General features: G+C 53.1%; 1 protein-coding gene across 1 annotated transcript; it reads left to right on the top strand.

The window, feature by feature from the left end:
* Positions 1–1255: 1255 nt before the first annotated feature.
* Positions 1256–14711, top strand: KRT77 (keratin 77). The gene is made up of 9 exons (XM_076006808.1): positions 1256–1885; positions 6735–6949; positions 8318–8378; positions 8898–8993; positions 10172–10336; positions 11737–11862; positions 11976–12196; positions 12643–12677; positions 13114–14711. Exons 1-9 carry the CDS (start codon positions 1340–1342, stop codon positions 13407–13409), a joined length of 1761 nt encoding a protein of 586 aa, XP_075862923.1. The 5' UTR covers positions 1256–1339; the 3' UTR covers positions 13410–14711.

Raw genomic sequence — 14711 nt, 5'->3', positions numbered from 1 at the left:
CTTCCAGTTCTGCTACATGGTCTCCATGACTGTGATTCTAAATAATTCTATCCAAGTGGGCAAGACATCACTTAGCTATTTTTCTGAAACTGGACATTTAGGTGTTTTTTTTTCCAGTTTAAAAAGAATTATTATTACATTTTGAATGAAAGCCACAGGTATTTGGGTCTGGAGGGCAAACACCTGTTTTTGTTGGCAGACACTGGTGCTCACTGACTGAGCCTTGCCCCAGGTGTGTTGTCTGGGACCTGCTCCTCAGAGTGTGGGCACAGACCAGCACTGGTCCACGGCGCTTTGTCACTGGTTCATGGTAAGTACAGAATTTGACAGTAACCATTTAGGAACTTATTATTGTTATTTTTAGTAGTGGAACAACTTTGTGTTTGTTGAATCTAAAAATAAAAAAAATTAGGGCTTTTTTTTTTTTATATATCTTTGTTTTGAAAATCCCCTTTAATGGGCAATTCATTTTTTTCTATTTTACAAAAGAGTTGTCTGTGACATATTGGAAATGATAAAACAGAAAAAGAGCTATTTTGGGATGGTTTGTCTCCTGGTCTGGAAGACAGGATTAGGTACCTGGAGATGCTCAGCAAATCTGCAGCCACAGGCCTTTGGTGCAGAAGAGCCTCCTGTCCTGTGTTGAGGAGCCTGAGGCTCATCGAGCAGCTCACAATATGAGTGACCTTGGGCACAGTCCCTGAGTGCCACTAGCTTTCAGTAACCACAACACGATGTTTCCATGTGATAAAATTTGGGGTGTGCATGGTGGTGATAACAGTAGGGAGCAGAAGCAGGGTGTGGGAAGGGCAGAACAAAACTTTTGCCCCACCGGGACAATGCTACGATGGTAGGTGTCTCCACCCTCATCCTCGCTGTGGTCCTGAGGTCACTGGACACCCCCTAGATTTGCCCCAGATCTCTCAGGCACACCCTCAAAACAAACAACCCGATAGTGTAATTTCTTAGGAAGAGATCAATTAATGATTTTGGGGGAAACTGTATAGGAGTTTCTAGCAACTAGATTCTGAGAGATGATTGCACTCTGGTCTCTAAATGCAAGAGATGAATGATAAATGATCAAGTTGGGGAAGTTTGTCTGCAATGGAATTTCTGCAACGCATAGGTGTGAGGTTTTAAACAGATATTACTGGCAGGCAAACTAAACATTAATACTCCCCTCCCAGGGTTCTGAAGGTGCCCAGCCCAGCTAGTGTGTGTATATATAGGGACTGAGCCAGATCTCTTCCAGAGAGTCAGAGCTGCTTCCCTGCCTGGTCTCTGCCTCCTTCTAGCTGGGCCTTTTCTTTTGTCAGCTTCTCTGGATGCTCCAGCAACCATGAGCCGCCAATTCAGCTCTCGGTCTGCATTTAGCTCAAGGAGCAGGCGGGTTTGTAGCGCTAGCTCCTCTGCAGGCTCTGGTGGCGGGAGTCGGATTGTGGGGTCTGTGTGTCAGGCCCGAGGGAGGTGTGGCGGTGGTGGATATGGGAGCCATGGAAGGGCGTTTGGTTCTAGGAGCCTCTACAATCTGGGTGGCAGTAAGAGCATCTCCATTAGCCTAGTGGGGAGAAGTTCCAGTGGTTTCCAACAGGGAAGAGGGGCAGGAGGAGGATTTGGAGGGGGTAGAGGCTTTGGGGGTGGCAGCTTTGGGGGTGGTGCCTATGGAGGAGGCAGCTTTGGGGGTTCTGGATTTGGGGCTAGCAACTTTGGGCTTGGGGGCTTTGGTCCTTCTTGTCCTATGGGAGGCATCCAAGAGGTGACTATCAATGAGAGCCTGCTGGAGCCACTTCACCTGGAGGTGGACCCTGAAATCCAGAGGATCAAGGCCCAGGAGCGAGAGCAGATCATGGTTCTCAACAACAAGTTTGCCTCCTTCATTGACAAGGTGAGTACCTTAGGGGCACGTAGAGTCTTCGGTCACTGACCAAATGACTGAGAGGGCCCTTGTACCCCTGCCACCTCTCATCACATTGTGTTGTTTCAGTCTGGTGGTGACAGTCACTTCCAGAGGTGTATGTCCTGGGACCCTAGGAAAGCATTCACCTCATTTAGGCTTTAATTTGTCTTCTTGGGGGGATTTATTTCTTTTTTGTGGCAGGAAAGCAGATAAGGGGTAGGAAAACACTCAACAGACATTGGCATAGTACCCACATTGTCATTCATCATTATTTCTATCAACCTGTGCATCCCTGCACCCCTGTACTCATCCATCCACCCTCCCATGCATACTCGCCCATTCATCCAATCATACACCCACATTCGCCCCCCCCACACTCACACATCCACCCATCCACTCACCCACCCATCAACCCACCCAACACACCCATCAACCCACCCAACCATCCACCCACTCATCAGTCCACCCATCCAGCCCACAAATATTCACTAAGCATCTACTACATGCCAGACACTGTGCCAGGTGCTACAGGGGTAACCAGGACATAGGTCCTGCTGTCATGGAGCCCCATACCTGTAGGGGAGAGAATTACAACAGCATATAGGAAGCGTGTTCATAGGGGTAGTGCTCTCTGGGCTGTGGGAGCTCAAAGGAGGGCGCCACAAGCTCTGCTTGCTGGGTTCTGGGAGGGCTTCTCTGGGGACCCCAGCTCTGACTTCAGTTTTGAAGGTGGAAGAAGAATCAAACACGCTCTCAGGGCAATGAAGCTTTTCAGGTAGAAGGACCAGGAGGCATGGAAGTGTGACAGCTTCAGGGAATTTCAAAAGGTTCAAATGTCCAGAGAAGATGGTATAACAGAGGAGAGAGGTGGAGACACAACGCAGAGGTGGTGCGGAGGAGCAGGTGAGGCTGCCGTGGCACAGCCCAGGAGAATGTCCTGCTGGGTGGGTCTCTCTGGGGGCTACAGGCAGTGGCGTACAGGTAGGCTTCTATCTGAGTTCCTCCTTTTGGCTCATCCAGGGCCAAGAATGGGCCAGATGGAGACGGGGAAGCCCCTCTCCCCAGCTCCCCGATTAAGCCCCAGACCGGGTCTAAATCACCAGGCAGCGGCCAGTGGAACAGCCACAATAAAGACCTTCCTCCAGCATTCCTTTCACCCCAAGGTGGAGGCACAGTGGCCACAGGGAGCTCCCCAGAAAGCACTTTGTCTTCAGGGATGAGGTGGGAAGCACTTTGGAGCACCCAGGCCCCTGCACACTTGGTGACTTTCCCTCAGACCCCGCGGGGGTGCAGTGTTGAGGCCAGAGCTGACTTGTGGTCTGGCTGCAGGGTCACTATGGCCAGGGGCCACGCCAGGCTGCTGGGCTGGCCCCTGCTGTGTGGGCAAATGCTGCAGACAGGGAAGTGTGTGGGTGGGAGGAGGAGGGGCGAGAGTGATGCGGCCCAGGGACAGCCAAAACGGAGCTGGACAGAGCAGAGTGTCTTGGGCTACTTCTGACCACTCTAGGTGGGAATTTGGCTGGAGATCATCATGGCTCAGGAACAGGCAGCAGTGGGAGGGTTAACTGGAGTGAGGGGTCCCCACTGGGAAGTCAAGGCTAGGCCAAGGCAGGAGCAGGGAGGAGAGAGGACTGGGGGTCCGTGAAGGGACCACAGGCTGCTGAGACTCTCATCTGATGATGGCTCCTGCTGTGAGCATGGCAACTGTCCAGTTTTATGGCATGGGGCAGCAAGCAGAGGCCATGGTGCAAGAGTCCTTGGCTTCCTGTCCTCCCAAGGGCAGGGTGACTACAAGAAGCTCCTCAGCTGGGTGGACTCTGCTGGCTGGAAGGGAGAGGCTTCTATGGCAGAGCCTTCTGGCCCTGCTTTCCAAACTGGTCTCCCCGCTTTCCCCCTGAACCCTGGGCAGCCTATTCTCAACAGCACAGCAGAGCCATCCTTTAAAACATGTCATGCCACTCCTTCATTTGCATCCTCCAGTGGCTTCTTGTCTCATTTGGAATAAAAATGAAAAACCTATAGGGTCCTATGTAATCCAGCCCTCCAACCCACAGCTGCTGCCAATCCCAGCTTGCATCTGTGAGAACCAGCAACATTGCCCTCGCTAGGTGCAACAGCTCAAACCGCAGGGGCCAATGAGCAGAGTGAGGCTGCGGAGTAGCTCCCAGGGTGTCAGCTGTCACTGTCTGCAGTGACCTGCGCCCCTCTGCCTCCTCTCCCTGTGCTCGGCAGCGCACTACTGTGTCTCGCCGGCCTCTAGCACCCACGCCCACCTCCAGCACTCGCCATCGCCTCTGCTTGGGACTCCTTCCCCAGACTGAGGCCCAGCTTCCGTCCCTTCTTTAGGTTTCTGCTCAGATGCCACCATGTCAGCGAGGCCTTCCCTGATCTTATTTAAAGCAGCACCTGCCAGGCCAGCTTCACTACGCCCCAACCCACAGCCATTCCACGCTCTGCATATTGGACACGATCGTGTTTTTATAGTTGTCTCTCTGCACAGGACTCCTGGAAAGCAGGGATTTTGCCTATTTTGTTTATCCCTGACACCCAGAATAGCACTTGGCACATAATAATTATCCAGTGAATATGTTTTGAATGACAGCCCTTCAGACTTGGACCTGGACCGAGACCCTTCAGGTCTCAGACTTGGACCCTCAGGGAGTGGGAATGGAGAAAAAAAGCTTTTTTAGAGCCCTGACAAGAGAGCAGGAACTTAGGAAGGAAAGGAGGGCTCTGCTTTTCTTACTAACACACTGGCCTGGCCTGGCTCAGCTTACCTTTAACCCTCTTAGCCGGGGGTAGCGAGTGGCCTGGGCAGGCCACACTAGCAGGCAATTCTGAAGCCCTTTGCATTTCATGAGTCCATGACATTCATTGTCTTCTCTGTGCTGGGCACTGTGTATCTGTGGGCCCCTTGTGTCCCCAGAGAAGAAAGCAGATGTGAGCCTGCCTTCACTGGGGCCACAGAGCAGCCCGGGAGGGACGTGGCTCAAACACCACCACCAAATGGCTGCAAACCTCCACAGCTGCTGCACAGGCAGAGCACGGGGGTGGCTGCAGAGGGGAGCTGCAGTGGGATGCAGTTGAGGTCTAAAGGGTGAGGAGGAGTTTGCCAGGCAAAGGGTTGGGGAGCTCTGGGGTGCTGGGGGCACTGGGAGGTCACTGTGCAAGAGGGAGGGGCACCAAGGCAGAGGGTGGGCGAGGTTAGCTCGGCACGATGCCGTATTCTGTCTGTGCTAGCTGAGCTTCCCCTGAATGTTGCTGGCGGGACACAGCCCAGGAGGAGCTTGGGGGAAACACAGTGGCTTTCAGTGACTGTTGGGTGGTGAAGTCACTCCCTGAAGCCAGCCTCCGCCTGGGCTGCCGGGCCAGCCTGATGAGAACCGCAGTGTCTTCACTGAGCTCCTGAGGTGCTGTGGGTGGGGTACTCGGGCCGAGCCCCGAGCACCTGGAGCTGTTCCCACACTGTTTCATGTGGAGACTCCCCGTGGGACCACAAGATGCTTTTCTTTGGTCCCCACAACACCACTGCCACTGAGCGCAGGGCTGTGAATGAATGCTGGATTGATTTCTCCACTCCCTGGGAGTGCCACTGCGGAGTAAAAATAGACGTGGCAGGAATTTCTCATGGGGGTGTTACAAGCTGTGTCGACAAGCCGGGAGAGTGGTTGCTTAATCTTGCTTTGATAAGGCTAGCAAAAATGCACCATGGGAAAGAGTGTTCTCCTCGAACATCTTCCAGCCTAGATTAACAGGGAGTTAACAAGGGCTGGCCTCTCATATGGACAGTCTTGAGGACCGGGGGGTTCTGGGCGCCCTCTCTAGTGCTGCATGGTAGGAAGTGTCTTCAGGTTCTGTTCTACCCAAACAAGCAGTGGGCTTGCCCCTGGAGGAGGGAGGCAGGTTTGGAGGGGGGTGTGTGCACAGCATGTGCCCGAGCAAAGCACAGAGGCAGCACTGCGTCTCCATCAGGGCATGGAGCAGAGGTGCCACGGTGCACACGGGCAGAGGAAAGATGAAAGTTGGTAGTCACAGTCTGTGCACTTGGTCTGGACCCTGTATTTAACCTTTCTATCCACAGTTTTGGGGGAAGAGACAGTGAAAATGCAGGATGATGTTCACCCTCCATTTCCTGGACTAATAATAGCAACATGGGTATCTCCCAAACACCTGACAACCAAAGTCCTTTCTTTGGGGCGTTGTGAATGCATTACCAAGAAAATGAGAACATTTACTTTGAAAATTCAGTGTTATAAAAACATGCAAATGAGGCCACTTTCCTGAGAAACATACTGGCGGGCAGCAGAGGTGGTGGTGGCTGCAGGTTGGGGGCACCCAGGCAGGCTTGCTGAGGAATCGTTTTGCTATTCTTAGCCAAATCGTTCCTTCCTTTCTCTCACTTCCTCCACTCCTCTATCACACGACTCATTCCAACTGCAAAGAGAAAGGAGCCTTGGATTTGTTAGTGTTTCACATGCTCCGAAACACCATCCTTCTGTTGGCATGAATAAACTGAGCATGGAGGGTGAGAGCTGTATGGTGTGAGTTTTGTAGCCAAAGGAAACAAGGCACTCAGTTGGAGGCAAGTTACCTTCAAAACCAGAGTGAGCTTACTGTCAGTTTTGGGCAAGTTGACCTTACAACTATTGGTCAACATCAGAAACCACATTGCGTCCTGCGTGTCCTGGTCCCAGAGAAGGGGAAGCCCTCTGACCCTTGGAGAAACCATCCTGACTCCCTGAGGTCCGGGTGTGCTGTGGGGCTGCCGATCCCCCAACTCAAAGGGGGCGCTGCTCTGACTCATGGCCTGGGGTGGACTGGGGTGTTTTGCTCTCAGGTGCGATTCCTGGAGCAGCAGAATCAGGTGCTACAGACGAAATGGGAGCTGCTGCAGCAGGTGAACACCTCAACTCGGTCCAACAACCTGGAGCCCATCTTGGAGAATTACATCAGCGAGCTTCAGAGGCAGGTGGATTTTCTCAACGCGGAGCAGATGCGCCAGAACACGGAGGTCAGGAGCATGCAGGATGTCGTGGAAGACTACAAGAACAAGTGAGGCTCCAGGCAGGGCAGAGTGGGGAGAAGCATGGCAGGGAAGTGGCTCACGTGGGTGAGACATTCTGCTTCAGTGTTTATGCACAAAGTGTGGAACCCTGTGGGCTCTGCACTGCACAACTTCAGGGGGCTCCATGTTGAATGTGGCCTACAAATCCATCTTTTGAAGTCTTTAGTTTCCACGAGTAGAGTGGAAGTTGCAAGTACCTTCCTTGCTGGATTGTTGTGATGAATAGATCTGTGGTTCTCAAACTTTAGCACTCATCAGCTTGTTGAAATCAGATTGTTGGGCTCCATCCCTGGAGTTTCTGAGTCAATAGGTCTGGGATGGGGCGAGGGTGTTTGCAGTTCTAACGCATTTCCAAGTGGTGCTGATGCTGGTGGATTGGGGACCACACTTTGAGAACTGCTGGTTTGGATGAAATGATGCTTCATAAGTTCTCAGTACTGTGCCTGCATACACGGAGCACTCCATGAGCATTAGCTATTGATACTCCCGATGGTGGGCAACTGCCCATCAGCTGCTCCCGAGTGGTGCAGGCCACCAGGGGACCTCTCCCTCCCTCTTCTTCCCCACAAGGTGCCACTGTCAATGTCACCTTGATGTGCTTGCTGTATTGTCAGTGGAGGGCCAAGTGTCTGTGAGTCGACGAGGGAAAATGAAATCCACATAGAAGGTGCTGGGGGGCAGAATTGTAGGTGATATTTTTTTTTTCTTTAAAAACATTTAGGGCCAGGTTCAGTGGCTCAAACCTATATTCCTAGCCCTCTGGGAGGCTGAGGCAGGGGGATTGCTCGAGATCAGGAGTTTGAGACCAGACCGAGCAAGAGTAAGAACCCATCTCTACAAAAAATAGAAAAGAAATTAGCCAGGTGTGGTGGCGTGCACCTGTAGTCCCAGCTATGAGGGAGACTGAGGCAGGAGGATCACTAAGCCCAGGAGTTTGAGATGGCAGTGAGCTACGATGACACCATTGCACTGTAGCTGGGGTGACACAGCAAGACTCTAAAAAAATAAAAAAGCAAAAGTAAAAGTGGTTGTTACTTTATGTTCTCAGTTGAAAAAAAATGATGGAGTGTGACACATTTACAAAGGCAAAAGATCAAAACAAAGATGGACATTCTGCGTGGCTGAGTTTTCCATGCCAGACTATAGTCTCTGCCGTTGCCTAAAGAGCCACAAGCTGGCTGTGGCTCTCATGTGCGCACGCCAGGCCCTGGCATGGACAGTCGGCACCGGGAGCAGGGCTCTGCAAGTGCAGGATGGGGAAGGTCTGGGGAAGTCCAGCTTCCTGCTGTGGGAGAAACCTCAGGGAGCCATGGTCAGCCCCTGCAGCCTGTTCATGCTCCTTACCTCCCCCACAGGTACGAGGATGAAATCAACAAGAGGACAAGCAGTGAGAATGACTTTGTCGTTCTGAAGAAGGTGACAGAAAGAGGGTTTCCTAGGGGGGCTGCGGGGCTGGGAGTGGAGCGGGGCTGGTGGAGTGAGCGATCCCTGTGGGACGCTCTGTGACAAGGGCAGAGACACCTGTGGGGCCAGCTTGCTGGGTGCGTTGCCCAAATGCAGGGCCCTTGTGCTGAAGGGTAAGTCTGAAACTGACACTGGTACACTGTCTAGGAATCCTTGAGTTCTTACCTCTCCAGGGTCCTGGAAGTGAAATTAAATTAGCTGACAGCTTTTAGGGTGTCAGTTATGTGTGGCCTTGGGACCTGGGGAAGGACCCGGGGTGCTGTGTGTGACTGACTGGGGTGTGGAGGTCGGCGCCACACCTCCTCCTCGCCAGGAAAGCAACGGCCTGCTCCCTTGTTTGAGTGAGGTGATGACATTCCCAGGCAAGGAAGTAAACCCAGAGAGGCTTTGCCACTTGCCTGGGCTGCCTATCGAGCTGGTGGCAGGCAACGCCGGGACAATGAGGTCAAACTGCTTTTGCTTGCTGTCCAGGACGTGGATGCTGCTTACATGAGCAAAGTGGACCTGCAGTCCAGGATGGACACCCTGGCTGGGGAGATCGACTTCCTGAAATATTTATACATGACAGTGAGTTCAGCCCTGATGTGAAGCCCCTTTCTTTTCTCATATCTCATATCAGCATGGGCTGTGAGAGCGGAGGTCTGAAACCTAGTGTTACCCACTAGTCATCTCCCCCGTCACTCCGACTCTGTGGGCCTGGAGTCAGCCACCCTCGAGAGCTGCAGTCCCCAACCCCCAATACTGGTCTGTGGTCTGTTAGGGACCGGGCTGGAGAGCTCGCCACCCCGACAACCCCCATTGGTGGAAAAAGTGTCTACCATGAAACCGGTCCCTGATGCCAAAAAGTTGGGAACTGCTGCTGCTTTAAGAGGCCTGAGTCCTCGGAATTTGCGAGTATGGGCAGTGGAGATGGGAGTGAGGGAGAACCCCAAGTTAGGAGAAGATGAGGTCATCACAGCTGCGTGGCTCCCAGTCTGTCTGGGGAATGAGGTTAATACCAAGACAGATAGGGACAAAACCACCAGAAACCTTCATTAATTCTGGGGAGTTGCAGTACTATTAGAGAACTCTGCAGGAGATGACAGTGTGGAATCTTAAAAGAAGTGGAGACAGACTGTAGGGGTGAGGGATAACACACTCCTCCACCTGGGTCTTCTATGGCTCATGTCTAACTTGGGGTAACTGCTCTTGGCCAGGTGCTGTGTTAGAAGCTTTACTTATGGTATGGACATCTCCATTCCACAGATAGGAAAACTGAGGCACTGAGAGATTAAATTACTTGCTGGTTTACCCAGCCAGTCAGTGGTAGAGCCAGGACTCAAAAGCGAGTCTGAGTGGCCTGAGTGGCTCCACATCTGGAGTCCTTTCTCCTGCCTCTGAGAGCCCATGAGGTTTCAAGAAGCAAGCACGCCTGCCAGGGGCTCAGCTGGAGACGGCAGCCAGCCAGGCAAGGCAGGAGTGGGGCAGAAGAGGCATGGCGGGGAGGTGGTGTCTGCGCGGGCTCTGAGCCCAGGCTCCTCCTTCTCTCTGGAGGCTGAGCCTGGGTCGCTGCTCTCTTGAGTTGAGGCAGTTAAGACTCTCCCCATCACCTCTCCCTGCACACAACAGTTCAGAGAACGTTTTCTCCAAGACTCCCACCTGGCCCAGGCTTCTGGCTTCCTCAGAAAGCCTTGAGGGAGCAGCAGAGGGAGACTGAGGCCCCAGGGGAGAGTGGAAGGAGGCAGCCTGTGCTCCACACCCCGCAGGAGCTGTCCCAGATGCAGACCCACATCAGCGACACCAACGTCATCCTGTCCATGGACAACAACCGCTTTCTGGACCTGGACAGCATCATCGACGCGGTGCGCAGCCAGTACGAGCTGATTGCGCAGAAGAGCAAGGACGAGGCGGAGGCGCTGTACCAGACCAAGGTGCGTGCTGCCCCAAGACTTGGTGCCAGGGAAGCAAGCAGATCCTTCTGGAGCGGATTGTCTTTCTTTTATTTCTGAAGTAAAACACATTTGTTATAAAAATTCCGGAAATTACAGGTAACGATTACCCATATCTCATTATCACTATTAGTACGTTAGTGTCTTTTCTATCAGTTCTTTGTGCTAACATTTATTGAGAATTCACACATGCCTGGCACTGCACAAACTGCCATATATATTATTTCATCCAATCCTTATAACAACCAAACATGGTAAGAATTTCATTATTGTCAGTTTATAGATAATAGAGTGTGAGATCACCTAATTTCCCTAAGGTCTTGTAGCTAGTAAATGGCAGAGCCGGAACTTAACTAAACTCAGGTATCTATCTACAAAACCATGCTTCTAACCATTAGAATGTTTTTTATTCTTTTTTTTTCCCATAATGGTATTTGTTAAAAAATGGTTTTTTAACTTTTTTACAGATCATTTATGAATGCTTTTCTGTGACTCTAAATAGTCTACCTAATTTTGAACAGCATGGTACTCCATTGTAAGGCTATTCCCTCCCTTATTAGATACATATCTTTGTAGCTAAGTCTTTGGGCATCTCTTTGGTTACTTCTTCACCATAAATTGACCTGGGCCTTTTTGGATGGTGAAGACTCTGGTTGAAGGGACCAAGGCTGACCACAGCTCAGTCACTAAATTCTGGACAACTGGCACTTGATAATCTGCTTTGTAGATGACCTGTGGCCAACTCCAATCCTGGCTGACCTCTGTCCCACTGTCCTGCACATGGGTGTCCTGGGAGGGAATGGGTTTCGCCGTGAGACGGGCGAGGCAGATGTCACAGTGAGAACGTCAGGATGCAGAGGTTCCCTGAGTTAGCACTCCCCCCACGCCCTTCAGAACCATGTCCTGTGGGTAGAGTTCTGACTGATGGGGCAATGCAGACACAGAGAGAGAGAGGGAAAAGAAGACGAGGACATGAGGACATGAGGTCCTGCCTGACTGCTAGGGAAACCATCCTGGAAAAGGGTAGGAGGGAATATGGTGGGGTGGAAAAAATGAGAGGGTCGCAGTGTGGGTAAGGACAGTGTGAAGGCTTAGAGGAAAAGAGGGCATCAAGAAGCAGGTTTCTCTGGCTGGGGGGTGGGCCTGCCCAGAGACTGGTGGGAATGAGGGAGGCTTGGTGTGGGGTGTGTGCGTGTGTGTGCAGCTCAGGTGAGGGAGGTTTGGTATAGGTGTGAGTGTGTATGCTGGGGGGGGGCACCGGGATAAAAATGGTGGGCTTACTCTGGGAACCTTCCAGGGGAGAGCAGCCCAGACCTGCTCCCTCCTGGAGGGGCTCATGGTGGGCAGCAGGTGCTGACCATGATGCTGCCTTTGGCCCTTAGTACCAGGAACTGCAGATCACGGCAGGGAGACATGGAGACGACCTGAAGAACAGTAAGATGGAGATTGCTGAGCTCAACCGCCAAATCCAGAGGCTGCAGGCAGAGATTGGCAACGTGAAGAAGCAGGTGGGATGGGTGCTCAGAGAGGGCTCACCAGACACCCTGCCTCCCACCATGTCCTGCCCGATTGGGCTCCCGAAACTCAACTCCAACACGGTCTCTGACTCTGTCTGGGGCAGAACGACCAGATGCGCTCGGCCATTTCGGATGCAGAGGAGCGAGGAGAGCGGGCCCTCCAGGACGCGCGGCAGAAGCTGCAGGACATGGAGGACGCCCTGCAGCAGTCCAAGGAGGAGCTGGCCCGGCTGCTGCGCGACTACCAGGCAATGCTGGGAGCCAAGCTGTCCCTGGACGTGGAGATCGCCACCTACCGCAAGCTGCTGGAGGGCGAGGAGTGCAGGTGGGTCTGTCTGGCAGCTGTGTTTCTGGGGCGCAGCCAGGATGCAGCCAGGGAACAGTGGGGCTATTTGGAGAGAAGATGATCCCAGCTTTTCTGGGCAGATTGGTAGCCCAGGGTGAGCAGAAACATTCAAGGTAGTAGCAAAGGATGTGTGAGTGGGTGAGGTAGGGAGAAGTCATTGTTATCATTTTCCTGCCTCCAAGCAGAATGTCCCCAAACCCCAACCCAAGCCATCCCAGCCAAGTGTCACCCCAATGCTAAAAGGCTTCATGAAAAATCCCCTCTGGCATCACTGGCTCCCTGATCTCTGCCCATGGGCACACATTTCCCTAAGGCTCGGGGACTGGTCTCCCTTCACATGGACACTGCTCCCAATGTCTTCAGGCTGCTGCCTGCTTTCCTTCGGCTCCTGTGGGTCTGGCTGACATGGTGCTTTGGTTTTACAGGATGTCAGGAGAGCTGCAGAACCACGTGAGCATCTGTAAGTAGCAGAGGCCAGGGACTGGGGCTGGTTGGTGCTGGGCAGAGAGAGGGGTGGGGACGCTTGGGGGTGACCAGCAGGGAGCTGAAAGCCTGGCATCTCAGCTTCCCGTCCGGGGCAACAAAGCCTGGAAGAATTCATTGAAATAAATTTGTATGATTTCAGGTCTGCTTATCTTAATTTCTATGGTGCCTAATAATCAGTGGCTAGAACTCTTTAGGGTGTGTATTCAATAAACAATGAACATGTGTTGCTTAAAGGACCCCGGCATGTCTTCATAGTATGAAGAATACTACATACTACAATTTCCAATGTAACCGCTGGCAGGCCGGGTGCTGCCCATGATCAAGGGTGTAGGAGGCTGCAGGTGCGGGGCGGGGGCAAGTGGGTGCTGCTGCCCAGTCCTGACCCCACCCCGCTGCCCTCTCCCCGACAGCGGTGCAGAACAGCCAGGTGACTGTCAGCGGCGCTGCAGGCGGCGGCCGAGGCTCCGGAGGTTACGGTGGCAGCGGCGGCGGCGGCGGCTACAGCGGGGGCTACGGCGGCGGGGGAGCTTACGGAGGAGGGGGCTCCCGAGGGGGCAGTGGAGGCGGTTACGGGGGCGGCAGCGGTGGGAGCTACGGTGGAAGCCGCAGCAAGTACGGCGGCGGCGGCGGCAGAAGCGGCGGGTCGTCGCGCGTGCAGATCGTCCAGACGTCTACCAACACGTCGCACAGGCTAATCCGGGAGTAGAGGCCCCGCCTGCGCCACGGCTCTCTCCTGCCCCCTTCCCCACGCGCCCTCCCTGTCCCCTCTCCTGTACCTTTTCCTGATGGCTCTCAGCAGTTTGCCAATCAATTCCACTCTAGGTGGGGAAGCGGGCTGGATAAGCCCAAACAGATCTCTCTTTGGAGGGCACTGGCTTGCAGTCAAAAAAAGTTAAGACACGTTCTCACTCAGATTCTGCAGGGGTGTCTGTCCCTGGGTACACCCTGAGAGCCTGGGTTTAGTGAATTAGAAAAAGAGCCCGTGGAGCATCTACAAGGTGCACAATGGAGAGTTGGTGTCTCAACCCCAGGCTCCATTTCCTGCACCTGGGCTGCTCCGTCAGCAACAGCCCATTCCCCAGGGGAGCCCAGGGGAGCATTTGGGCACGGAGCTGATTGCAAGGCAAGCTAGCCTGGTAAGGGGAACCTCTGCACAGGGGCCGCCTCCTGCCTCTTGGGCCACAGCCTCGTACTTTCACCTTAAGGGAGAGTGTAGATTTGCTGCCTCCATCAGATTTCTGTGAGTCATGTCTGTCCTAATTCTGAATCTGTCTCAGGAAGCATTATCCCTTTTTTGAACAGCCCATGGTGAGATTATTTCAGAGGGCACTGGACACCCTTACCCAAGGGGAAGCCTGTTCTTAGCAGCGGATGAAGGAGTTGATGAACAAACAAGCAAGTTCTGCTTCTGTCCTGTCCCCCTGATAGCTCCATCCTCTGGAAGCCTGACCCTTCCCGAGTGCTGCTCCAGAACCACCCTACTAAGGGCTGCCCACGTGCTGCACATGCAGCCCAGCTCTGCCCCATCCACGTGTCCAGGGCCTAAGGAGTCTGAAGATCAGGCTCGGGTCTTGAGGGGGTTCCAACCCCGAGTCAGTCTGGAAGCTGCCTGTTTTTTGCAAGGCAGTTTAATGCTCTTTCCCAGACCTCACAAGCCCCTTCTACCTTGTGCCTCCGTGTCTCTGAGCACTTTGTGAGAACTTCCACTCCTAATTTTGGGTTTGATGTAAGATGCTTGAGATGTGCTGGAGGGGGCAGGAAGGGGAATGTATCAGCTAATACCAGACCTTGAGAGAGGGAATGTGACTTTGCTTCCAAGATCTGGAGTCACCTTCACTTGCTTGCTGTGTCCTCACATAGCCTCCAAGTCCGTGATTCTCTTGGGGCACCCGATGGGCAGAGTGTGGGTCCCTTGTGACTTCATCATTTATTTCCTGGTTCAAAGTTGTAGCTTGAAGGGTTTGGCATTTCTGGTGTTTCTGTAATAAATTTTTCTATTTGGTCAGGA

This window comes from Microcebus murinus, chromosome 10 (genome assembly GCF_040939455.1).
Source record: "Microcebus murinus isolate Inina chromosome 10, M.murinus_Inina_mat1.0, whole genome shotgun sequence".
Taxonomy (NCBI): domain Eukaryota; kingdom Metazoa; phylum Chordata; class Mammalia; order Primates; family Cheirogaleidae; genus Microcebus; species Microcebus murinus.
The sequence above is the reverse complement of the archived record's forward strand: the minus strand, read 5'-3'. Positions and strand labels throughout refer to the sequence as shown.